The 25,573-nt window shown below is 43.3% G+C and overlaps 2 protein-coding genes across 2 annotated transcripts; one reads left to right on the forward strand and one right to left on the reverse strand.

Annotated features, from left to right (window-relative positions):
* Window positions 1–742: 742 nt before the first annotated feature.
* trpm5 (transient receptor potential cation channel, subfamily M, member 5) lies at window positions 743–19,713 on the reverse strand. Its single transcript, XM_062394342.1, has 26 exons — window positions 19,687–19,713; window positions 18,195–18,262; window positions 16,792–16,948; window positions 16,517–16,697; window positions 15,889–16,055; window positions 15,618–15,795; window positions 14,503–14,567; window positions 13,976–14,161; window positions 13,595–13,694; window positions 13,383–13,501; window positions 12,519–12,860; window positions 11,181–11,324; window positions 9,172–9,295; window positions 8,858–9,003; window positions 7,417–7,529; window positions 7,093–7,194; window positions 6,526–6,784; window positions 3,173–3,291; window positions 2,938–3,070; window positions 2,680–2,854; window positions 2,422–2,590; window positions 2,095–2,273; window positions 1,505–1,637; window positions 1,239–1,311; window positions 1,011–1,101; window positions 743–892 (listed from the first exon to the last, which is right to left on the reverse strand). Exons 1-26 carry the CDS (start codon window positions 19,711–19,713, stop codon window positions 747–749), a joined length of 3,696 nt encoding a protein of 1,231 aa, XP_062250326.1. The 3' UTR covers window positions 743–746.
* A 2,432-nt stretch (window positions 19,714–22,145) lies between these two features.
* Window positions 22,146–22,803, forward strand: cdkn1ca (cyclin dependent kinase inhibitor 1Ca). Its single transcript, XM_062392891.1, has 2 exons — window positions 22,146–22,593; window positions 22,712–22,803. The coding sequence occupies exons 1-2, from the start codon at window positions 22,146–22,148 to the stop codon at window positions 22,801–22,803; spliced, it is 540 nt and encodes a 179-aa protein (XP_062248875.1).
* The last annotated feature ends 2,770 nt before the right edge of the window (window positions 22,804–25,573 follow it).

Here is a 25,573-nt window from a genome sequence, read left to right on the forward strand (position 1 = left end):
GGGATCAAATGCTGCCTTAAATTACTGCTAAGCTAACCTCAGTAGACCATACAACGACTTGTGTTACATTCTAAATATTCTATAGATTTATTATATATATATAACAACGTTTACAAGAGTTGCTAGTATAATATTCATTTCATATTTACATTACAGAGCATAGTTTTAGGTACTTTTCAGTGTCTTAAAATACTGTAAAAAACAGTATACACACATTTTATAATGTGATTAAGACGTAAACATAGTGAGGCGTTTAAGGTCAGGAGACTTCATTTGATTATCCCTTATTCAGAGTTTGACCTTAATTCAGGTTAAGGTCATCAGAAAATGCTGTTTACATGCCACTCTCTTATTCAGAGTATTGTTTTAATGGTTTGGGTTAATATTGAAGTGTTGGTGTCCATGTAAACATTTCCTTTGTTACATTATAATAGGAAAAACAGCCTTTTAACTGAGTTTAATTCCTGTTTGTGTTTGTCACGTTCCTGAGGAACCAAAGTGACTCATTTGATGACTTGCTCCACCTTGTGTTTCACAGTTAGAACAGTCAGAGCCATGTTGTTAGAATGTGTGTCAACAACAGGAAGCTGCAGACGCATCAATGTGTCCTGAAACAAAACAACAGCCAAACACCAGGCAGGCATCTTCATTTTATACATTTAAATGAAAGTCCAAACAACATCCCCATCATCTTACAGAACGATGTACCATAATATTAATATTAAATAAAGAGATTGACGGTTATACTATTCATCGATATAAGGGAATTTCTTGCTAGCTCCATATCCTGGGTGGCCTGGTCTGACTTCTCCACTTTCCTCTTTGACTTCTCTCTCTGGTTGACTTGGAGATGCGTCCTTGGTGCCGCTCGCCTCGCAGCCCGTCAGAGACACTGAAAAGTAACGTCACATTAATATTGAATGCACAGTAAAGGCAGTGAAAGACTGGGTTTTGTCCATTTTCACACATTAAATCACGAGTGAGTTCCTGTGTCCGGCTTTTACACTCACCCGGAGCATTCGGAGCATCTTTCCCACAGTTGAGCGTGCTCTGAGCAAAGCACTCGGCCATCCAGGACAACACCTCTCCACAGTATCTGACCTAGAGACCAGGCAGACAGAAATGACAGGTTTATTTAAACTGGTTGATAATATGATTGTTTTGTATCTGAAATAGGCTCAAATCTGCAGAATAGGTGTAACACAGGTGGTTTACTCTGCTGGAAAGGTTTTGTTTACCTGAGCCTCCATGGACCCCAGACGCTTCTCTTGGTCTTTAAACCCACCGACAATCCTCAGCAGGCTCTGAACTCTGGGTTACAAACAAAAATCAGTCACAGCCTGAGTCAGTGCTGCAGTAATCCATTATCACCACTAGGAGGTAGAAGAGCTTTAAAACAAGCTGTGCTGTGTTGCTGGTCAGGTGCAGTGGGTTTATCAGAGCTCATTTATTGAATATTATTACCTCCTATTAGAATAAGAGTGTTTGACGAAATTAGATTTACTTTGAGGAGGTGCTCTTCAGTCTCTCCTCACTGCTCTCCCAGTGCTGCCGCTCCAGTTTGGCCAGGTAGTTCTCTTTCTGCACCGTCTCCCATGTGATCAGCCTCTGGTCGAGCCCCACTGGCAGCTCCCTCTCTGATAATACACACACACACACACACACACACACACACAGTTATCTACCTATCTATCTATCTATCTGTCCATGTTGAATAAATAGACAAATAAAATAAAGTTCAAACTTTACACTCAAAAAAGCCCTTTGAAGTAGTTAGGAAAGGATAAAATGTCCTCACAACAATTGATTTAAAACCGAGACAGCCATAGAAAAGCATGCACACAAACACACACCCCCACACTCACACACAAAAAATGAGTCATTCCAAAATCCAATTAAACAACAGGCATTTCAATGCACAGAGAAGGTGAAGGTCAGAGATAACAGCCAAGTGTGTGTTAGCCTCTATTCCATTAAATTTAATTTAACCAGATAAGCCACAAGAAACTATTTCATCTGCTTGAAATGAGGCAGAATGTCAAAACGGTTCCTGAAGGAAAAATGTGCTGAATTAAGCAGATGGAGCCTTCGTACCCAGATGCTCCTGCTTGGACTCGGGCCGTTTGACCAGGCTGAGGAGGATCTGACTGAGGTGGCTGATGATGATGAAGGGCGGAGCCAGTGCCGGGCGGCTGTGGTATTCCACGATCAGGTTGTATCGCTGGAACTTCCAGAAGATATCCGTGTTGCCCTGTACCACCTGAAATGTGTAGCTGTAAGTATCAGGAGGAAAACAAGAAGAAAAACAAGATAAAACAACCGGGCTGGTTTCTTCTGATCTTCCAATGACCAAAGATACCACGAGCTGAACTCATTTCCTCAGATAGATGGACAGTTCTGTGGATTCTCTCCCCCCCTGACCTGAACATGGCGATCAGCAGGTTGAGCAGCAGGACGTTGGTGACGAGAAGGAAGATCACCAGCAGCAGGATGACCAGCCAGTTGGCGTAGACGTTGGGACATGGCGGCCGCAGGCCCAAGATGATCTCCTCTCGGTCATTGGTGCAGTTAATTTGAGGGAAGCGAGCAGCTGTGATCCGAAAGAACAAGAAGACAGAAACCTATTGTATGTACGAACCGGGAAACATTTCAGAAGAAAGTGGTACCAGTGTAGTTTACCATCTATTTCCTCCAGGGGGATCTGACCAAAGATGTGCAGGTAGGGGCGGTACAGGGCTCGGCGGAACACCCAGTCGATCCTGGGGTCATTGGGGTGGAGAAGAGCCTGAGTGGCGACGCCGTACGCAATGAGCCACACGCTCAGGAAAAAGAGGAAGAAGAAGACGTCCTTCATCTGTGGAGAAGGAAACAGACCTATATTTAATTTCCCTCAGGTCAACAGCGTCTTTGTGTTTGACTTGTGTTTTGTTTTCCCACCATTCTCTCCACAATGATGATTTTGGGGCCGAGCTGCTTGTGGATAGCGAAGATGTGGATCAGACGTAAAGTGAAAACCATGAAATCGATGGCCAGGACCGTCCGGCCGGCCTCATAGGTGCCACTGGCCATCCTGCGAAATCAATTTAGACAAACATTAATACTCATAACAACAATAAGTCATTATAGCAGCAGTGTTGTTTTTCACTTTCAGGAATATTTTAATGTTACCCACCTGCAGGAGACCCCAACAACAAAGAGTAAGATGGCGACCATGTCACACTTGTTCCAGTTGTCCTCCAGATACAGTTTGAATTTCTTCAGGATGTTCATCTCTTCATCCGTGAAAAAGCTCTGCGTCATAATATCAATCAATCACTCAAACAATTCATATCCAATTCAAAGTGCTTGAAATGTGTATGCAAAAATTTAGAAAGATTTAGAGACTAAAGCCAAACAATCAATACTAGAAAAGAAAACAACAAAACAACTTTAGATCATAAAATATTGTCAATGTCAACACTTAAATTCAAATGAAATACTATCAGTAAATAATAATGATTAAATATAGATATTGATATAAAACCATAGAACTGTAAGACACAACATCACAGCCTCATTGTGACGTGAAATGTATTTCACTCTGCATTTCACTTCTAATTCTGATATTGATCAATATTCTTTGTGAACTTTTGAAATTTTACAGAAAGTGATGTGTGTTTTGTTTATGATAATAGTAAAAATGATTTGAATACACTGCATGATATTAACGTGCATCTTTCATACATTCTTTTGAAAATGTGGCTCAAAGATTGGGACTAATATGTCATTTACATTACACAATAAATCACAATATTTAAAATATTTAGTTTATACATACAAGGAATTTGCAGTCGTGTATTGGTGCAAGAATTAATACACATATAATAAACAAATAAATAAAGTAATATAGGAAAGAATTTAAATATGAAAAATACTAGATAAGGGATTCTGCAATTTTGCTGGTAAATGAGACTTTATAAAACATTTAAAAAAAAGACTTATTATATGTCTCCTCCAGGTCAAACGCTGCAGCTCCATTAAGACACACTGCAGGGAGTTAGCAGGTTCACAGCCCGGCTGCATTAGAAGCACCTGCAGCGTCCCACATTCTCACCCCAGTGAAATGTCTCTTACACCTGAAGTGTGAGGTTCAGTGTCTCCTGTGGCCCTGAACTGGGCCACCTGCGATTCTGCATGTTCTCCTGATGGCAAAAATGATTTGAGCCGAGAGACGTGTGCTGCTTTCACGAAGAGACAAACTGGAGCTTAGAGGCTGTGGGTTCACTTCTCACAGGGGTAAAACCTGCACGCTGACTTGTGTCTGGAGCAGGAAAACATCCCCGTCTGACCAATCACTTCTCTGGGAAGGTGGCGTCGTCCCTCGTAGACGACCCTGAGCTCAGTGGGCAGATTTCCGAGCGTCTCTGGGGAAGATGAGAGTGTTCAGAGACTGTCGAACCTCCTTGGCTCTCCCTGATGATGTTTTATCTGAGGCCCAGGTCCTCAGCAGGATCGTGCGCCTGTGTAGGAGACCTCCTCCTGTCATCTTCATTTCAGCTTTTTTTCCCCTGTTGGCTGCCAAAGCCATTTCATTACTGCTGCAAGAGCGCCTGCAGCTCCAAAGCCCAGAAAGTGTGGGACTTGTGTGATAAGAGAGTGAGTCTACTTACCAGTACCCATTAGGTTTTTTAATTTATTTGTAATTTGCTGAATATGCTGTAGACTTATGTTATTTCAGGTGATAGAATAACTTTGAAATTGTCCTTCACGCCATTCAGAGCCATGCATTGTACAAACACAGTCTCATCTACTCATGTTCTAATGATGGGGGCCTATTATTATAAACCTATTAATTCGGACATTCAACCTGCTGCTTTTAGCCTGGATCATAACTAAGCTTAATATATTAAGCTTAATTAATATGTCTTAACTTGTGTGATAAGAGATAAAGTTATATGTCTTAACTAAGCTTCATATCCTAAGCTTAGTTAAGACATATAATGAAAAGATATTCTTGGTAGGTTTAACATCTAAGCCTCTGATGCGTCTTTTTAATATTTATTTTTCACTAGTGCATTTAATAAATGGAGGAATCTGTCTTTCTGTCCTTCAAGTTTCTCCACAACTTCAACTTCAAACTCTGCAGTTGTAACTCTGAGTGCACTGTTGATTTGTTGATGAGCAGTTATGAATCTGATCGTCCATTTATTTCAAAATGCACTTCCTGTAACCATAGTAAACATTTACAACATTAAACTAACACTGATATCATTGGAAAAAAAATAGCACTGGGAACTACATCAGTGTAATGTGAACTACCTAAAATCCAGGAAACCATCTTTAGGAAAACGACGTGTACTTCAACTTTTTAATTGGGCGAATGTCAACTAACATGAAGGAGGCTGGGTCCAAGGCTATCAGGACGATTTGGGGAGGTGTCATGTCGTCATCCTTGCAACAGGCTAATGTCCCAGCTTTGTGAGAGTGAGGAGCTTTGCATCAGTACGTCCATCAGATTTAAAATGCTATTAAATCTACGGTCTTTAATCTTGTTCTGCGAGAAGATACAGTAAGACCAGGGCCCCCGGTGGCGCTGTCCTCCCTCAGGGAAGGTATGCACCCTAGAGCCATCACTTTGAAGGCACAGGGTCCCCGCTGGGCTTGGTAGCATGCCAGCACCGCCTCAGGCAGCGCGGTTCTTTTTTTGGAAACCTGTGACTTAGCTCTGTTCAGCTCAGGGACTTCCTGAGATGCACGATGGAAATCTTTGAGCTGAGGAAACAGAGCTGAAGGTCTTGTTTCATCTGGGGCTCTTGTGCCCAGGGGAGGAAGCTTCCACGGCATGAGTGGATTGTGCTTGTTCGACCTGGAGAGACTCAGGCTGAGAGGTAAAAAGGCTCATGAATCCTTAAAACCCCCGGAGAGAATGAGCTGCATGCAGCGGCCACTCGCATCAGCTCCTCCATAAACACGGTCATGCAAACACATCTATTAAAAATAACAGCTATTCAAAATAAGTGTCACGATGCATCAATTGATCAATGTCCATTCATCCATTAGATACACTGCTTACCCTTTGAGAGTAGTGGAGGGCTGGAGCTAATCCCAGCTGACATTGGGTGAGAGAAAGACTCTGGACAGGTCTCCAGTCCATCGCAGAGAATTGTTGAGTTTCCTATTGACCTAAAGTGCCTTCATCCATCCATGCGTCCGTCCATCCATCATCATCTTTACCCCTAATCCTTCCAGAGTCACAGGGAGGGCTGGAGCCAGTTGACACAGGCCAGAAGGCCGGGTACACCCTGGAGATGTCACCCACGTCTCAATGGGCCAACATATCGAGACAAACAACCATTCACGCTCACAATCACACCTTTAATTTAGAGTCCCCAACTAACCTTACCCCCATCTACATGTCTCCATCTACATGTCTTTCTACATGAAAGACCGTCTTACTACTGGGATTTGACCACGACACCACTATTGATATGGATAACGAAAAATCACTCAAAAGTGATATGAACACTTCAGAATAGAACCAGTCACCTGTCGAAGTTCCTCCAGCACCAAGGTGAAGACCCAGAAGTAGAGTATGATCTCCTGGGGTCCTGGGCCAGCGGGTGGCGGCGGGCGGAAGTCCAGCAGGAGCACGTAGGTGAAGAGGAAGAGGAAGGCGAAGTACATGATGACGTTACCGAGGAACACGGTGACAGGAGCGCTCCAGAAGCGACGCCACCGGCGGAGCAAGAAACGCCACCAGACCGAGGCACAGCTCTGAGCTGCTGGATCTCCAGGTAGAGAGTCCCTGGGGGAAAGAGTGGATAAGAGATGTGAGTGTGTGTTTTACCTATTTTTAATGTTGTGTTATATTCACGTCTAAGACAAATTAAAACGTGTATTGGTGTAGTCGTGCATTTGATTGTTATGCTTAAGCTGAGTTCAGGTTGAGGTCATTGACTGCAAAATAAACAAAAGCAACATATTCTAGAAAGAAATGATGCACATGAGAAAAAGAAATGCAGCAATAACAGAACAAAAATAAAGCTTGAGGTTTGGAGTTCATAGCTTTACACAGATTTAAGTAAAGTGACTAAGTAAAGACTGTAAACTCACAAAGGATCGTCATCATCAGTTAACATCAAAGCCTTTTCTGTATCCAGACTGTCCAGCTCCACAAGCTGCTCGCGGCCATTACGGTTATCGAGCTCCTCATCACTGAGACACACAGCAAAATAATAATATTATAATAATGAGACAGTAACAAGGTGCTGCACAAAGTAAAACAACCAAGAGCAAAGAAAGCAAATCATAGAAAAGCCAGATCTGACTGAGACAAGAGAACAACATCCAAACAATGAAATGACAAACAGACAAAAACTGACATTCAGTCCATCCACATGACTCAGGCAGAAGTTGAGGCAGCATGAGATCGATCACCTGAACTTTATGAGGTTGGTCCAGATCAGCGCCGGACAGAAGAAAGACACCACCAGTTTGGAAATGCCTGTGTCGGTGGTCATCGCCCCCCACCAGATCTTAGTGAGGAGAGCCTGCAGGGAGAGTTCAGATGAAAACGAGGATCCACTTGGCTGAATGAGGTTAACCACAAGAGGGCAGCACAGCCATTGTTATGTTTCTGCCCTACAGTCCTACAGGAAAAAGATCAGATCCCTCCTGATCAAATTGTTTCATATGATGTGTGAACCACTTGTGAACCACAACTGTCAGGTCACAGTTTAGGACGGAGTCACATCCATGTCAGGGTTCGTGCACCATGTCAGAACCACACCAGGAAAAAAATGTAGATTCTCTTGAAACGTGACACATGTACTGAATTATAATCAACTTTGAGAACGGCGACATTATTCCATCTGTGTGCCTTAAATAAAATATCACTTGACTGTCTCTGCACGCTAACATCCACTGCTGACAGTGAATACCAATTAACTCCCAATGATGAGTTTCTAATGACAGGGACGTCTGCTGGGGGATGTTTAGAGAATGGAGTCCAGAGGGCAGCAAAAATATGAATAAAAAAAAATAGTAACTGCATACTGGGATACGGTGTATTTCAGTACAGGAGGCATCTACCTACTAATTCCACACAACGAACCATACATTGAATCGGCTTCACGCTTGCTTATTGTAAATTACCTGAGGAAGTGCAATTAGGACGAGTTCAATATTAATAGAAATTGAATAAAGAGGCGACTAGCAGTCAGCGGTAGCAGGGAGAGGATCATGTCTTCTTCTACGTCCTCAGACAAACTAACTGCATGTGGTCGGCAACTGGGTCCAAATCACCTGTAGATCATTTAGATAATTTGATGTTATTTTTATTTCACCATATCCGACCGACACAAACATTCACTGGTGACGCTCATCTCTGTCATGGCAACAGCATCATTAGAATCATCATCATCTTTTTTGGGGGGGAGGGGGGGGGGGGGGAAGTTGTCTTCAAAGTAAAATCACAGCGCTTGTTTTTTGATGTGATGTTTTCGATCAAGCCGAGCAACAGCTGCTACTATTATTTTGAAGAGCTGTGGGATCTTTGTGGTTTAGGATAGTGTTGCTTGCCAGAATATAACTCGGCAATAGTCAACGTGCAATGTATGTATTCACACACGCTTGAATAAAAAATAAACTTAATTTTTATGAGAAACATTGAGGATAAAATCGTCATTGTAGACAAACCAGGTAGGATGAAAGCAAAGTTTTCTAACTTGTGCTAAACTCTCCAGAACATCAACACAGGACACAGAGACCAGCTCATTCCAAACAGGCAGATTTAGAACAGGCACAAAACTTTGAAAGGATTGCTTGAAAGTTAAATGTTTTGCAGTGGTTTAAGGATTGTGTTGGGATTCTTTGTTACCTGAACGCCATCGTGGGCAAAGAAGGCTTTGGCGTCAGCCTCGGTGGCCAAGTTGAGGACGGTGGATCTGCTCCAGCAGTGAGTTCTCCTCACCAGCAGAGCATAAGCCCGGTCTTCACTGTTGGAGTAACACTCTCCGAACACATCTGCCACAGTTAAAACAGAGTCAACCACTCGGCTACATTGCAAAAATCCCCACATTCAGAATCATATTTGATTCCCCATCAGCAGGATCTGCTTGTGCACGAGTTGTTTTGAGGTCAGTGGACGCACCTCTGGTTTTTGTTTCTACCTTTTACCTATTACACACTCACCAAGGGCAAACTGCTCGTACTTGGCCTCCTTCATCCTACGTGCAGACTCCGCCTCGGATTCCAGTCGTGCCATCTCCTTCAGAATCTTACAACCCGCCAGCGCCGCCGCAACCGCCTCGGGGCCCTGAAGGATTAAAAGAAAGCTGAATCCAAGAAATGAGTCTGATAGAGGGCTCTGAGGAATCAGGTTTGGAATTGTGGAGCGCTGTGTCTGTTGCACGTAAATGGGTGAACTGAGGGCGTCAGGCTGCAGTAAGTACACATCTCCGTGTTTGTTGAGGGTCACTGTTTGATTTCAACATGTAAATTAGAGCTATACTATAAATACACACATAATTACCCTGTGTTAACCAACAGTATAGATATCTACAAAGCTTTGAAATCTTCACATCAGCCAGTGTGTCGGCTGAACCCCCTGTCGGCTCGGGTCACTGATGGATTACTAAACAAGCCCAGGGCCAGAGGGGGGAGCCACCGGGGCAGAACCTCTGTGCAAGGTGATTGCTTGAGAAGGAAAGATGAGAAAACACAATAAAGACACAAAATGATCCCAGAGAGAAGTGAAATGACCACGTGGATGTGTACAATCACCACAAAGAGACACACAATGAACACAAACAGCAGCAGGGGGAAAAGAAACACGTTTTTGGGATATTTGCCTCAGGATCACATGTTGCCAACCAATGAGTTCTCAGTAGTCATTACTGCACTGAGTATTCAGTAGTATTTAATACATTTTCAACAAATCAAGCATAATATAACATATTGAATTTACAGGTTTTATTACCTGTGAACAGTGGCAGGGAGGCTGTTTCCCTTTGTTTCCACTCGCTAGGCTAAAATAAGCGTATCTTAAAAAAAGCTGTATTGATCTCATCAATCTCTCGTCAAGACGATAAATAAACTTATTTCAGTTTTAACATCAGATTGATTTATTGTCCAGGTTGATGATGGTTAAAGGAACAGAGACGTTGACCATAACCCATACATCATTTTTCAGAGAGAAAATCTTTATTTGGTCCTAAAGAGTTTTATTTGAATAGGCTGAATAATTTTAAGAGTCTATGATTCACGGAGGAAACATTTACCGGGATTAACACGACAATTGTGTAGCGGCCCAACATACAAAAGCAGAGGGCTCATACCCCTCTTTAAAAAAACACAATGATCCAATGATTTTATACTGTATAATGTCAACTTCTGGGTTTATAGATATGTACTTGTTAAATAAGAGCTATCGGGCTTGCATACGCCAGCGTGCAAAGATAATTGATGCCTTCAACATGAAAGATACTTCAAACAATCAAATTATGAATGCAGATATATCCCGACCAGACTCTGAGTGGTGGAGTGATTTGCAGCGGGGGGGGGATGTACACACACACACACACACACACACACACACACACGCACACAGTGAATACAATTATCATAATTTCAGATAATCTTTGAAATAAGACATAGGAAAAGGGTGACCGCGTTAGAGATTGGAATAATTGGTTCCCTTAGTTCAGGGAAGCGCTGTAAAGAAATGAAAAGATGCGGAAAACAAAGAGCAATTACCACTGACTGGTGTCTTTTAACTAATCATAGAGCATCAATTACATGTCAGGATATACTCATTAATTTCTTCTGGACCTGCTGCTGGTTTACTGCTGCTTAATACGCTGCCCGCCAACCGGCGTGACCTTCATTTGAATAATGCTCTTGGAGATAAGATGGCTTTTTAGTTCACCTCCGTTTTTTGATAAGTTCGCCGTTTTCAGGGCTCTTTTATCTTGAGTGACATTTTGATATGGCAGGCGTGACCTGTGCCGGTGCCACACTGGCCCGCATCGCTCTTGTACACGCTGAATTCAGAATACAAGCGAGCAGCGTGTGATTCAGCCCACTTCGCTCGGCTTTGAGTGGTGCTTGCCGATGCCGGGCACATCGAGACCCATTATTGATTGGACCGCACAGCGCTGAGACACCACGAGCGGGAAGTGAAAGTAGCTGACAAGACTGACCATGGCCCAGAAGTAGTTCGCCATCTGCTGTCGGTTCTGAAGCACGGCCCAGAGGAACAGGTCCCTCCAGGGATGCTCACAGCACTCCTCTAACTCCGCCAGGTTCTTCTGGCTGTGGAACAGTCGACCCTTTGCTGGCTTCTCCTGGAGCACACGGACAGAACTCTACATGTGTTACATTTACACAACGTTTACACAACAGGCAAATGTGACATGAGTCACACAATCTATGGCGGTCTTTACTGGGGAGCCAATCACTTCCTCTGCCAAGAAGGGTTATTTCTGCCTTGTTGTCTGTTTAAGTGTTAACAAGATATATACTGTAGGAATTTAAAATAGCATCAAGGGATTTCTATGATATACAGGAGACAGACCTTCAGCCAAAAGACAGCACGACTATTTTGTTGTACAAAACGAACAACACAACATAGAGAGTGTGCTGAGGATATACAGCGTTTAGACAGGGTTTTTTAGGATGTGCCAGCAGGCTTGGTTTTTTAGCAATGATTCCTCTCTACTTTCCTCCAGTTATGGTGAAATTATGGAATAATAATGAATAATGGTGATGGGTGAACAGGAAAATTACAGAGTTTTGATGCACAAATCATGCTCAATTTTCCCATTACATCGGTAAACTGAGCACATAACCACACCAAGGCCCAGCAGTCCACTTCAATTCAGTCAAACACAGCCTGGTTTTTCTTTTCATCAAAAACTGTAAATTATTCCCTGGGAGGAAACAAAATGATTAATAACTTTCTGCCAAGGAGGTAATGTATTTATTGCTCTGTCCATTAACTTGATTACTAAAAAACTGATGAACCGTGAAACTTTGAAAGGATGGAACCCATTGAATTTTTGGGGCAGATACAGAACATAGGTGTTTATTGTCTTTCTTTCACGTGGCAGAGATCTGATCTCTGGGCGACCTTCGAGTTCAGGTTTCTGGAGATGAGACGTGATGCAGGAGAAGATCCTTCCAAAGTTTAAACCAGTGGAAAATCAATTTAGGGGAGAAAGACTTGAAAGTTGGGACAGAAGGGCCGGATTAACTTTCACCCCAATGAGTAGAAGATGAGGTCACATTTCATTGCATCTTCAACCTTTAGGCCTTGAAGAGTTTCAAACTAAAGTGTCACTCAGTGGAGCGTTCACCTCCGTCAAGGCCCAACAGTTCCCTCAATTCAATCAAGCCGCAGCAAATTGCACAAAGTCACATATGTCCACCGCATAAATAAACCTGATTTGAATAATTCCCTGCGACACAACAACACCAAATGGAACCTAATTTATCAGCTGGAATTTGTCTGCATGTGATTTACTGGCGCACACACTCACTGTGGGAACCTTTTGGTAAAAGCCTTTGCAGGAGTCGTGGAGAAAGTCTTTCAGCACTTTGGCAACCTCGAAGAGCGTGAAGCGGGGTTTCCCCTGGTCGGGTGGATGGCTCCCGGGCGGACCGGGCGTCCTGGCGGCCCCGAGCAGGAGCTGCTTCTCCTCGTACTTCTTCAGGAGCAGAGTGTGGAGGAGGCTCTTCTCCGACACGGACCAGTAAAGCTCCTGCAGGCGGCCGTAGGTGAGGAACTCGCCCAGGTTCACACCGTTGTCCACAAAAAGGCGAACAAAGTCTGGTTTGTCGTTGATCAGCGCGTCCATCATCACTTCCTCAAGGTCCTGAGCCTGCAACGATCACGTGTCTTTATCACAGTGACTCATAAATCAGCTGTCGTCTCCAGGATGTATCCACTAATAACAGGGCTAGATCCCTAATCCCTATCTTGTGATGTCATCCAATAAGTGATGTCATAAAGAAGTCGCAAAGAATTCACAAAATTACGTCATGCATTGATCAAAAATACTTTTTTAAGACGTTTTGAAAGACTATAGACAAGACCTAGGGTTTATATAGATCAAAAAATGATTGACGATCACATTCCAGGTATGATGTCATCATGATGTCACTATGAGGTCAAGAACGATGTCATACAATGAAGTAATAGGGTCGTATTCATGTGATATATTATGTTATATCATATCGTGCAAGCAATGTCATCCTATGGTGCAAGTGTCGTCCCTTATACCAGGAAATGTTGTAAATACATAAAAACACACTTCACAGCGTTAGCCTCAGTGAATGTAGGGCAAGGATACTTCCTGGAGTGTAATTAAACCTCTGAAGAAGTGTCTCTGTACGTCTCTCACTTTCCACTCCACGTCTCCATTGAAGATGTCACTCTTGGCAATGTCCACCCTGTTCCAGGCCACGGCCAGCTTCAGTTCGTCCAGGAAGTCCTGAGCCTCCTGACTCTGGCTCTTACAAGCTGAGGAACACACACAAACACACATCACAAAGGATTTCAAGGAGGTTCTTAGCAAGTTCCTTGATAACTCGTCCCTCAGAAGAAGCACCTTACCCTTGACCAGAGCTTTGAGGATGACCGTGTCCAGCTCAGAGCTCTCCTGCTGGGGGTCGTGCACGGTGAGGAGATGCCCGTGATCGAGTACCTTCTGGATCTGAATGGCAGGTTGACAGATATTCAAGTAAGTTCACTGCCGGCTTGAAAAGTATAAGTTATATTATCTGTATCCCCCCCCCCCCCCCCCCCCTCCTTCATATTGTTAATTAGGTCATCGTATACACATTTTCGAGATAAGGATGAAACATTAGCATTCATTGCGTTACTTTCCCTCACACTCTTTCCCACTGTGCCCCATTTTTCTGGCAACGCTTCGGCCCTGTGATGTGTGTATCTGTGCATGTGGCTGCCTCCATGCTGTGTGCACATGGCTCTCACCAGCTTGACCCAGTTACTGATGTCTGTGCTGTGGTGGGCATTTGGAAAGGTGTCCAGCAGCAGCTCGCGAACGCCGTCCGCATCCCAGCAGCCGCTATTCATCAGCGTGACCAGGATGTCGGCCACGCCTCCCGAGCCGGCCAGAATCAGCCATGGTGTGGAATTGCCAATGCCTTTGTACATCCTCTGCAGAAGGGGACACAGTGTGCAGACGGGGCAGACGAGCTCATTGTTTTGACTTAATAACTTCGCCGGTAAATATCAACAGACGAGCGAATTGATCGGCGCAAGACGTCGTCTCTAATCTCCTCAGATAGTTATGTAAATCACTGGGTGTCTTGACAGGCTTTTAACTCGCAGAGATTCGTTTTGTGTAAACAGAAAGATTTGATCCGGAGCCTGAATCCTAAATCAGCGTTCAAAGTCAGATGATGCACGTTCACATGACACAGCAGATATCTGGCTTTATTCCAAAAAGGTGGCCTTGTTTAAAAACCTTTCTAGTTGCGTAATGAAATCCAACTTACTTTCAGGATCCTGGGCTCCCCGTGAACCAAGAGACACAGAACAGGGATCTCAAAACTGCCCGCACCTGAAAGCACCAACAATTCATGATACTATTGTTTGCATCTCAAGTTACTGCCGCTCTGTTATTTCCTTTCCGCTCTTGTGTGAATGATGCATCCATTTATCCTGCCAACTGCAAAACAACCCATCTCTGCCCAAAGTGGTTTTTTTTTGTACTCATGGTGACAAATAGCTTTTATTCTGCAGCTTCTTTTTGCCAGTTGTGAGCAGTTAGACTAAAAGGATGATGTTACATGATCATATTGGTAAATTTAAGACAGTTTCGGAGGCCTGAGGACAAATATAAAATATGCAGATGAGAAAAGGATAAAATATAAACAAATTTTGTGATATTTTGTCTTCATTTTTGTGTCCTCCATCCTTATTTACAGTCTATGTGGTTAATACACAAGGAATCACATCAATGGCCCTGAAACTGCAGACGACAAGAACACAAGCTACAAACTATTTGAGTCATTATAATTTGTACTATTCAAAACATTGGCTTTCATAAATCTTTTCCTTGAGGAAGAAAATGCATTGGACACATTTCTTAGACCTCGAGATAAACACGGTGAGTAAACAACTTGTTTGTTTACAAGGAACCCCCCCCCCAAAGTACCTTTGATTACTCAGAGGCGTCGTGAAGTTGTGTATCTTAAAGTGTTTGGTTCAACATCAGATACCGAGGCCACTGTTATGAGCACATTTACTCTCATCCCTGCGTATGTCTACAATTCTAAACCATATGATTTTTTCCAACAGATGAAATATGAATCAGGCTCTTTTGAAGCTGGCAGTGAATAAAGCAGCTACCTGAACTACAATCAGCACCACGGTTAAATTATGGTTAACACATTGAATATTTAACACCATGAAAGGGACCATTTTTCAGAATGAGTACTCCCACTTTTAATATTTAAGCACATTTGTGCATTTTATATAAGAAACAGCCAATGCAGGACTTTAACATCTAATGGAGTCATTCTGCATTCTGATATTTTTTTTATCGCCACTTGAGGAAACAATTCTCATCCTATTACTGGTTCCCAGCAGTGACCTAGAGGGGCTTTACCTCCGTAGCCAGTGCGCTGGAGGGAGATGTGCTTGAGCAGCTTCACCCTCATTTCACTGGTGGCTCCCGGCCGGCTGGGATCCTCCTCCACCAGCACAAAGTGGGAGTGATGGCTGTCCAGGGAATACACCGAGCCATGCGGCAGGTCCTGTGGCTTGTAGGCAGCGGGCTCATCCACCTTGAGAAGCAGGGAGACGTAGCCGTTGCTGCTTTGCTGTTTTTTGGATTATCTTTGTGTGTCTGTGTGTGTTTGTGTGTGTGTGGGTGAAACCTTGGCAGAGAGCAGAGCCTCTCGGTTGTGGATCATGTTCCAGGGTGCGATGCCAATGGCCACTACACGAACTTTAGAGGAGGTGCTGGCCAAGGAGTGATCCCTTACCGCCTGGCCCAAGTGCTTGGTGATGCCGAAACGAAGCCCATTAGTCAAAATCCAGGCCCCTGGAGAACAGAGGAGCAGATGCATATGAGTGTGTGTGTGTGTGTGTGTGTGTGTGTGTGTGTGTGTGTGTGTGTGTTTGTGTGTGTGTTTGTGTTTGTGTGTTTGTTTGTGTGTGTGTGTGTGGTCCAGAGAAACTAATAAGGAATATTTACTATGTTGAAAAGTTGCGTTCTGGTATTTTCCTATAAGCAGCTGGTCCATTGATGGTGCTAATTATATTTTTAGCCCTATGTGGTTATAAAGCCTTCAGTGTTAGTCCTCCTTACATACATTAAAATTGATGGGAAAATATTTTTATAATCATGCACTTAAAAAAACACATGAAAAAACTATAAATAATTTATGACTCTTATTTTAGGCCTCGTGCATCTCAACGCAAGAAAGAAAAAAACTGCTTTTATCTCTGAGACTTGTTTCTATATTAATCCTGCAGCCGGTCAACAGATGAGGTTACTGGGACCTGTGCTCTGGGCCGCCTTCACCAGTCCCTTCCTCAGAGTGTCCCTCAGCCAGGGCTTCATCTGGGTCAGCTCGTCTCCTCCCACCAGCGCCACCACCAGGTGCGGAGGAGCCAGGCCCCACTCCTCCGTCAGCATCTGGTAGATCAGGACCGGGTCCGTGTTGCTGGACACCCTCACAAACTGAACACACACGGACAAGTTGATAAGTCAGCGGCGCTCGGGGCCAACTCCAGTTATAAAACCCACAGTATCTCTCATGCTGCCTGCTCTTCACCTTTCCTCTCTTCTTAGTGGAGCCGGTGAAGTCGATGTCTCCCACTCTTCCGTCTGCCCAGTGACTCCTCTCACTCCTCATTCTGCTGGCCAGGCCTCTGGCTACTTTCTCCAGTGTTTCATCTGCCGTGGAGCAGCAGGGGCAGCCCAGCAGGACACTGACAGACACAAAGATACAGTCGGTTCTACGAAAGCACAAAGTTGAAAGAAGAAGAAAAAAAAAAGATCTTCCTCCCGAGGCGCAGACTCAGGTGAACTGCTCACCTGGAACATCATGTCCTCGCACTTTCCAGGAGTCGAGAAAGTACCGAGGAACCTTACGAGGCAGACTCAACTCTCAGCTTTTTAAAGTCTGACTGAACCCAGAGTCACCTTTTTATTATAGCTGAAAACCGGTGAAGATGGGTTTGTATGGCGCCACAACACCTTAGCTACTGGGCTAGGGACAATCTAGATAATTTATGTTTGAGGCACTTTGGCCTGAAATTGAAGGTGAAGTTTTTTCTCTGATCTCTACAGCTTCTAAATGGAAATTCACAATCTCTCCTTTAACCACTCAGTCATCTAACCTGCATCAAAGAGGCGACTGTTTGGTTCTGTTTGCTCGTTTGCATGTTATCAGGGATTTAGCTTGATCGGCGTTGCAGGACAGTGAAGCTGTGGATCACAGGCAAGAGAAAGACAAATGCCACCATGAAGCCACTTATAAATCCCCGTTAAATAAGTTCCTCCTCAACAGAAAAAACAAATGTTGACTCCTTCTTTTGTTATTCTGTTTACATCTCAGGTTTATTCTTCTTTTGTTTGACATATAACTTAATTAATCTCGAGTGTAATTTAATATTCACTTTCATCCCTTAATTGGGCATCTGAGGCGTCTCACATTGAAGTGGATCCAGATGCAGAACAAGGGATTAAAAATCCAAACACGTGTTTGTTTCTTTGAATAAAACCTTGTTTGTATGATTTAGTTTCATTGGAGGTACTTAACGTGCTTTATAGTTTAATTTACTGTATCAAGGATGCAGCACTTTGCTTTTCTTAGTATTTAACATTAGAGGGGAGCATTTTATTCTACAGCTCGGGAAGGATGTCCCGCTCTCATGAATAATCAAACGGGAAACTCGACTTGGAATCAGCTGAGGCCTCTAATGGTCCGTGAATCACCGGACTGATCTGGACATTTATTTTCTGGGGATCTGATTCTTTTCTTTTCTTTTTTCACCTTGAATATTGAACGGGGCCGTCACTCGCTTCACATAAGAGCTTTGACCTATATAGTCATGGATGTATGGTATAGATTAGTTTGAGCCATGGTTCGCACTCACAAACACACACACACGCACACACACACACACACACACACACGCACACACACACACACACACACACAGACACACAGACCTGTGCTCCTCCGACCACTCCAGTACATCCCCACATCGGAGGCATCGTGTCCGCGGCTGCAGCGTCCCCTTGCACACAAATGTAAAACAGAGATATTATTTCCAATCTCTTTCCTTAATGCTTTATGACTCACTAACCACTCACTTATCACATATGCAAAGGTCCTTTGAAGTACATGTGGTCAATGCAAAATTATCATGATTTTCCTCCTCGCCTCATATGCAAACAGCTTTCTGCCTGATCTTTGAAACATAAAAAGGTGTCACTCATATAAAGTAGATGACATAGGTGTAAATATACATATATATATATAGAACATGAAACAATTATATTTAGCTCCAACAAGACCTTTTAAACATAAAACTATTTCAATACAAGTGTGCACAATGTGGTGTGTGCAGTGTATTATCCTGAAAACAGCCACAGTCCATATTTCTCGCAATGATTATGTTCAGAGGAATAAATGGCTCCGAGTTCAGAAAAGAAACTCATTCATTTTTAATAAGATTATCCCTTTGCCTGAGTAAACGATGACTTTCATTTGCCGGCCTTATTTGCATCGGGGCACTTGAACCGCTCGTGAAAGATGATGAAAATAAAAAGGTGCAGCAGAAGTGTGTATTTCTCTGACAAAAAGCAGCAGACTCCCTGTGCACCTTGAACTGAAAGGAAAGTGTTTTAATAGAGCGGTGGCGCAGTGGTTAACAGGCACGCTGAGAGTCATCTAGTGTGGAGCCATCTGCTCTCATGAAAGCCAGCAGCTTGTTGTGGGAGCTTTTATTTGACTGCGAGTCCGGGTCGGGGAGAGAGAAGACGACTGGGTATGCAAACAGGACGATTTGCATGCAAAGGTAGAAGGAGGGAGGGACGGCCAACTGTGTGTCTGTGGGGCTCCGCGATGAACTCCTCTTTTCTCGGGAAGAACAGAAGCTGATCTGGGACGTCTGAAACAATTTGTGTAACTGAAGCAGAAAGCCTATACACAACTACAGCATATGAGTCAATGTAAAACTGTGTGGCTGAAAAAATCATGTTTAGACACAAGATCCAAAAGATGCATCATTGGAAATTAAACACAGAATAAATGTTTATATCTACCTGAAGAAAGAGATATAAACTTTTGAGGAAAACTATTGATGTGATTATCCAATCTTGAATAAATTACTTGATGCAATAAGAAATGAGAGTTAAGATTTATACATAATACGATTTTGATGAATATAAATATTCATTTAGGACGTGATTATTGTGAAGAAATACTATAGGTACTGTATTATAGGTAAGAAAAACACCAAAACCACAACTTGGGCTTCGTCTTCAAGTCCAAACCTTCAATGATTTCCTCCATAGAATAGAAATAAATAAAACCATATGCAATTTTACATCATGCAACACATAAAGAAGAAAAATACAAAGAGTAGATGCAAATTTTTAAGTTTAAACAATATATAATATACTTTTATAGGCCTGTTTAAATGTGATAAACACTCACCAGAGATATTTCTTTTCTCTCCTGCATGTCTGGGAAAGATCACCTCCTCCTGCTGAACCACACCTGTGAGGGGACGCGTCCCTTCTGTCCCTCAGGTGAAGTACCTGGGCCATCAGGAAGTGGGTCAAAGGTGGGACCCTCCCTCCGGCCAATCCCGACACTGCCTCGTCTCCTTTACTTTGCATATCGGTTGGCTGTTGCCACTTTCCTCTCATCAGCACCAAACGCTCCTGCTGGCCAAAGACACGCTTCAGGTGTCACAAGACTTATTTTCTAAAATGTTTATGCACTAATATACAATTTTATGGCTGCATAAATTTCAAATCAGTGGAAAACAGGAAAATAATTGAATCTCTCCACCTGGCCCCCTTTCTCAGGCTCATGCATGACTCAAATAAACAAGTATAGCGTTCCAATTACAAGGTCTATCTGAATAATCCTGGTATCTACATAAATAGCACTTGTTAGATTTTTCTAAGCAGCAGAATAGATGTAACAGGATCAGAGTAAATTAAAGTGGAACACAAGGTAAATAAATATACATTTTTTTACATAATGAAAGTTCACAAACAAAGTTGCATCCTGTAGAAAACTCTGATCAATAACACAACATCTGAACGTTGTTTGTGCCGAAGCAGAGCCAAGCTGGAGACGTGGTGAAGCCTAATCTCCACTCGGTCATTTTGGGGATCGGGGGTGTTGTGTATCGGTCTTTGTTTAGTTGTTATGGAGACATCTCTGCATTGGATCATATCTGTACTTTCATTTCATTATTGTTTTTGTATCGTCCTGTTGTTTTTTATCTTGTGCTCCTGACTCGAGCCAAGTTTCCCACCTGGGACACAACAACTGAGCTGAACTCCACCGAACACATCGACGAGCAGCAACTTTCCAGACTCGTGGCTCAATATTCCAAAACCATTTGATCATATTATAATGAGCCTATGAAGGTTTGAATCCCAGTCAGTTGTGGCAGTGTCATGTCCAAGTCAATGTGCCCTGGTGCAAGACCCATAACCCCCCCATGTCTCCAGTGGAGCTGCACAGTGTGTGGTCAGAAAATCAGTCTGTGGTTTCACTGGGAGCTATACGAGTTTGATAAGGTGAGTAAGGACGTGACCTTCCTCAAGTTTCTCAGTCAAAGTTAAAGAAATAATTTTTTACTTGAGTAGAAATTACACTTTCAGATATAAATGATCACAAACGTGATTTGGGTTTCGAAGGGAAATGCAAAAACGAGAACATTTGTACAAACTCCAACCTGTGGACACTCGTCTTCCAATGGGAATGAAAAGCAATTAAAGCAACGACTTTTTAATTACTCTGGTCTTGACCTAAATGTAACTTAAAAAAAACCTCGTCTCCTGATTTGAACCATTTCTCATTTCAGACCATCCACTTAACTCTCGGTCTGGAGAAGACTCTGGCCTCTTTGGCCCGCAGGCAGAAATCCCGGTAGCGGCCACTTATCACCGCTCCCTGGAGGCTCGGCTGCAGTACTGCATTTTGATTCAGTTCACTGAGAAGATGAAACACACAGAGGCTGCACAGGAACAGAACGACTGCAACCAGGGGCTTTCACTCACTAACAGTTGCAACAGGGAGAGAAAATGAAAAGTAGGATTGGACTCACAATGACAACACTTACAAATGTAGGTGTCACATGCACCAAGAGTAAGATTCAACTGATGGTTGGTTAGAAAAAACGTAATCAATGTATCTACCACTCTAATACCAATAACGTCTGACTGTCTGTATGTGTAAACCATTCATTTTATCAGCCTCACACTTGGTATGTGAATTCTCAATGTCCTCGGGAGCAGCCGTGTTCACTTTGGTTCAGTTTAGACCCACAACACCTTCAAATTAATACAAATTTAATTCACACTCCACAGGCGCTCTGCAGTAGTCATCGGGGGCAAGTTGAACATGTCTTCTTCTACGTCCACGGATAAACTAACGCAGCAACATCAACCTGACACAAAGGTTTATACTTTTGTTGCTGGTGCTGATCTACATCAAACCCATTCCGAACAGGCAGGTTTGATCCCCCATAGCAGAATCGTTTTGGCCCAGACTCTTCCCACGTCCGGGCTACATAGAACCAGGGATGATTGAAATTGGGCCAATCTACCACTGGGGCCACTGGGGTTCAAACCTAAACTAACTAGTTCATTTATATCTAAACAATGAGTTTTTATTTATTGTGTCAATGGTCGTCATCACACAATGGATGACCCTCACCCTCCGCCCCTTTAACCTCCAATTCAGACCGCCGCAGCCAATCAGCGTCCTGCGCTCATTGTGTACAAACACGGCACCGTGCGTCCCGTCGCTTTTAAAACGCCCTGCAGCCAAATTACGCACCAGAACAAGAGGCCAAGACGGAGACAGCAGCAGCTTCACTCATTCAATCTGCACAGAGACTCTCCAGCTCCACCAGGAAACCCATCTGCACAATGACCTCCATCAGTCGCAGGGAGTCGGTGTGCCGGAGTCTGTTCGGCCCCGTGGACCAGGAGCAGCTGCGCCGGGACCTGAAGCTGAGGCTGCGGGAGATGAGCGAGCAGGACAGCCGCCGCTGGAACTTCAACTTCCAGGCGGAGACGCCGCTGCCCGGCCGGTTCCAGTGGGAGGAGATACCATCGGACTGCGCTGCTGCCTTCTACCTGGAGCCTGTGGAGCCGAGGGAGGCTGCCTGTACCCCGGCCACTGGGGATGAGGATGGTGCTGGTGCTGCTGGTGGTGATGGTGGTGGTGATGACAGGGAAGGAAGCGCAGGGACAAACCAGGAGAACTGTCCCCGCATCCTCAACACCAAGCGTCCCGCTGAGGTGACGCCCGTCCGGAGGAAGAGGTCTCTCTCCAAACCCGCAGCCAAACCCCGGAATTACGCACGAATTACAGGTGAGGAACAAGTAGACAAGTACAAATGCACAACGTGTTTTTTAGATCCTGTAACATATTCTTATTTAGAGAACCTGGACTCATCCTAACTTCTTCTTTCTTATTGTTTTCCTTGCAGATTTCTTCGCAAAGAGGAGGAGATCGACAGAAACCAAGATCCAGACCCTCACAAGCTCCAGTGACGCAGCTCAGTGCAAAACAATACGATGAACAATCTGCCGAACAAAACTTAAAGACTATTCACATTCCCACCTTCAGAACATCCACCTGGACTGGACCAATGGGATTTAACGTTATTTTAATTTAAAGTATTTCATTTTGATTTGTGTGTGTGTTTTTGTTCCTGACATGAAATTCTACAATTTTGCGTTATTTATATTATTTATGGGCATTTTTATATTTATTCTAAAAATGTTTGTTTAATTTATCAAGATGTTGTCTTTTCAATTTTTGAACATTCAAACAAGTGAATGTATTTTTGCTTTTGTTGATCTTATATCTTGTGAATGGATGTAAATGTACGGAGCTGCTTCGATTAATGATATTTACAAAAAGCACTATTTTGTCCTCAATGGCTGAGACGCAAGACGCTTGTAAATGTCCACAAATATTTCAGTTTTAATAAACTGTTTGATTCCTTATTTTGTTGTCATTGCATTTTCTGCTCCGGGGTGTTTTCCTTTCAGCATTGTGCACAGAGACTTTCCATTTGCAAACAGAAACATGATGAATAATAACTTGGAATTCACTTGTTGATTAATGCAAATTGATTATTCAAACGCACCCAAGACATTTTTTTGATGTGCAGAACATTCTTCACCTTTTTGATTTGATTCCTTATCCCAACACTTCTGAAAGTTTGCTTCAGTTCTCCAGTGAATGGCTCACAAATAGTCCAGTAAAGTTAATGCCTTCCAGGTTCCTGCAGAAGATAACTGCAAAAACTGTTATTTGTATTATAGGAAGAAATGATTTCTTATGTGCAACATGTCTCTGGTGCATTGTGAAAATTTGCCTGTGGCTATAATCTTGCACAGGTCACAGATTAGGCTTTTTAGTCCCATTCTTGTCCGACTACTGTTTCTACACGTGATGAACACTTCAGCTGCTTTCCCTGAGTTTTCAGGTTTTAAAAAACACCGTAAAGCTTCAAAACACTGCTCTGAGATTTATAAATTACGCCGTCGGTATATAGATTTGAAGATGATTGTGTTTTTCAATATAGCTGCAGTCCTGTGAGAAAACAGATCGTTGATTTTGTGAGTACGCTGATAATGTTAAAGTGTCCCTGTGAAAACATAGAATAAAAATCAATTCAAGTTATAAGTTGGACACAACGTTTTTAAAGTTATTGCAGGTTTTTCTACCGTGTGTTTTTATACTGCAGACACTTTGCAGGGGAGATTTTCCCACATGGGTCAATCTTATGGTCTGTCATATATTACATCATATTATCTAATGTGAAATGCATTATGAGAGGTTTTATGAGATCTCTCATAATCACAATCCTAGGGACGGGGCTGTCAGTCTTAAAATTAAACCACTTAATATGAGCTGTAGCTGCCAAATTAGCCCATTAGTGAGACAGAACCCCCCCCGGACGCACATGCACCCCCACTGTGTGTGTGAGTGTGTGTGTGTGTGTGGGGGGGGTTCAGCTCAGAAGCACTTTAGGAGGCCATCTGGCCGGAGCGCAGGACAATGGCCACAAAGCAGAGTGTGCCATCATTTCACCTGCAAATTGGCCTTTAGAGCTCCATGACCAGCCCCCCCCCACCCCCCCCAGGTCTTTCCTCAGCTTCTCTCTTGTCTTCACTTTTTCCTTTTCAGAGTCGAGGCAGCCTTTATCCCAACATGTGCCCAGTTTGAAGCTTGTGTGTGTGTGTGTGTGTGTCACCACCGCCAGGAGGAGGGGGGGGGGGGGGGGGGGGGGGGGTCTGAGTTCATATTTACCCACGAGCGTAACAGAAAGAGCCAACATCACATTTGCATTATTAAATGAGTCGGTGCCAAGGACAAACAATGTTAAGTGTGTTACGTCTAAATGAGGAACAGATGATGTGGCTCTCGGCTCCACCGGGTGTATTTTTAGTTTACCGGACAGGGAATCAATAATCAAAGGGTCCCGTGGGCTCCCGGTGTCCCCACCCCACCGCCTGATTGTATTCTCCTAAAGATAAACACCAACAAGCTGCTCAGTGCATCATCAGTGAATGAAGCCGTCACTAACAACACTGCTGTGATTGAGCCAATTAACAAACCGGTGATGTGCTCCGGCTGAATCTCGGCCTGAATTAAAATCCTACGTTTCATATCTTGCCAGAGATAGAAACTGTAAACACGACCGTGACGTCTTCTCAACAGGTTTTTACTCAGATTTTTAAAACTAGAATGGAATAAAAAAAACTAGAGTGCACACGTGAAGAGAAACTCGTGCTTCTCCATCAGAACAACCAATTACAGCAATTTTCCTGGAAGTGGTTGGTGCAGTTTAAGCGTAAACCTGCTAAGAGACAAACAGACAACGGGAAACAACTTCCTTTGTGGAGATAATTCGAAAAATGATGTGTGTTTTCAGTCTGAGGTCTGAAAACCACAGAGAAAACTAGGTCTGGACATGTGGGCCCTTGTCCTCAAAAGCTCTTTAATGTCGTTGTCTTTCGGAGTTGACGTCTTCCTCTGTGTTTTCTATCCTGCAGGTATTTGTGAGATACTTCAGTTTTGAATTTTAAGGCCATTTTTCTGCTCACGTTGACTCACTCTGACATTTTTTCCAGATACTTTACTAAAGAGAGCTGCAGGAAAGGTTTGTGAATATGTCCAGAGAAAGTGACACATTTGAGTTCTCATTTGCAGTCGCTCAGAATCATTTCAGGAAAGTGTGCAGACTTCAGCAGCTACACACTCACACACAGGTTTGAGACGTTAAAGTTAAATCCATTAAAACTCAGTTTGACTTTACATATTTATAGATTTGTGC

The sequence above is a fragment of the Platichthys flesus genome, chromosome 1 (genome assembly GCF_949316205.1).
Source record: "Platichthys flesus chromosome 1, fPlaFle2.1, whole genome shotgun sequence".
In the NCBI taxonomy this organism is placed as follows: Eukaryota; Metazoa; Chordata; class Actinopteri; order Pleuronectiformes; family Pleuronectidae; genus Platichthys; species Platichthys flesus.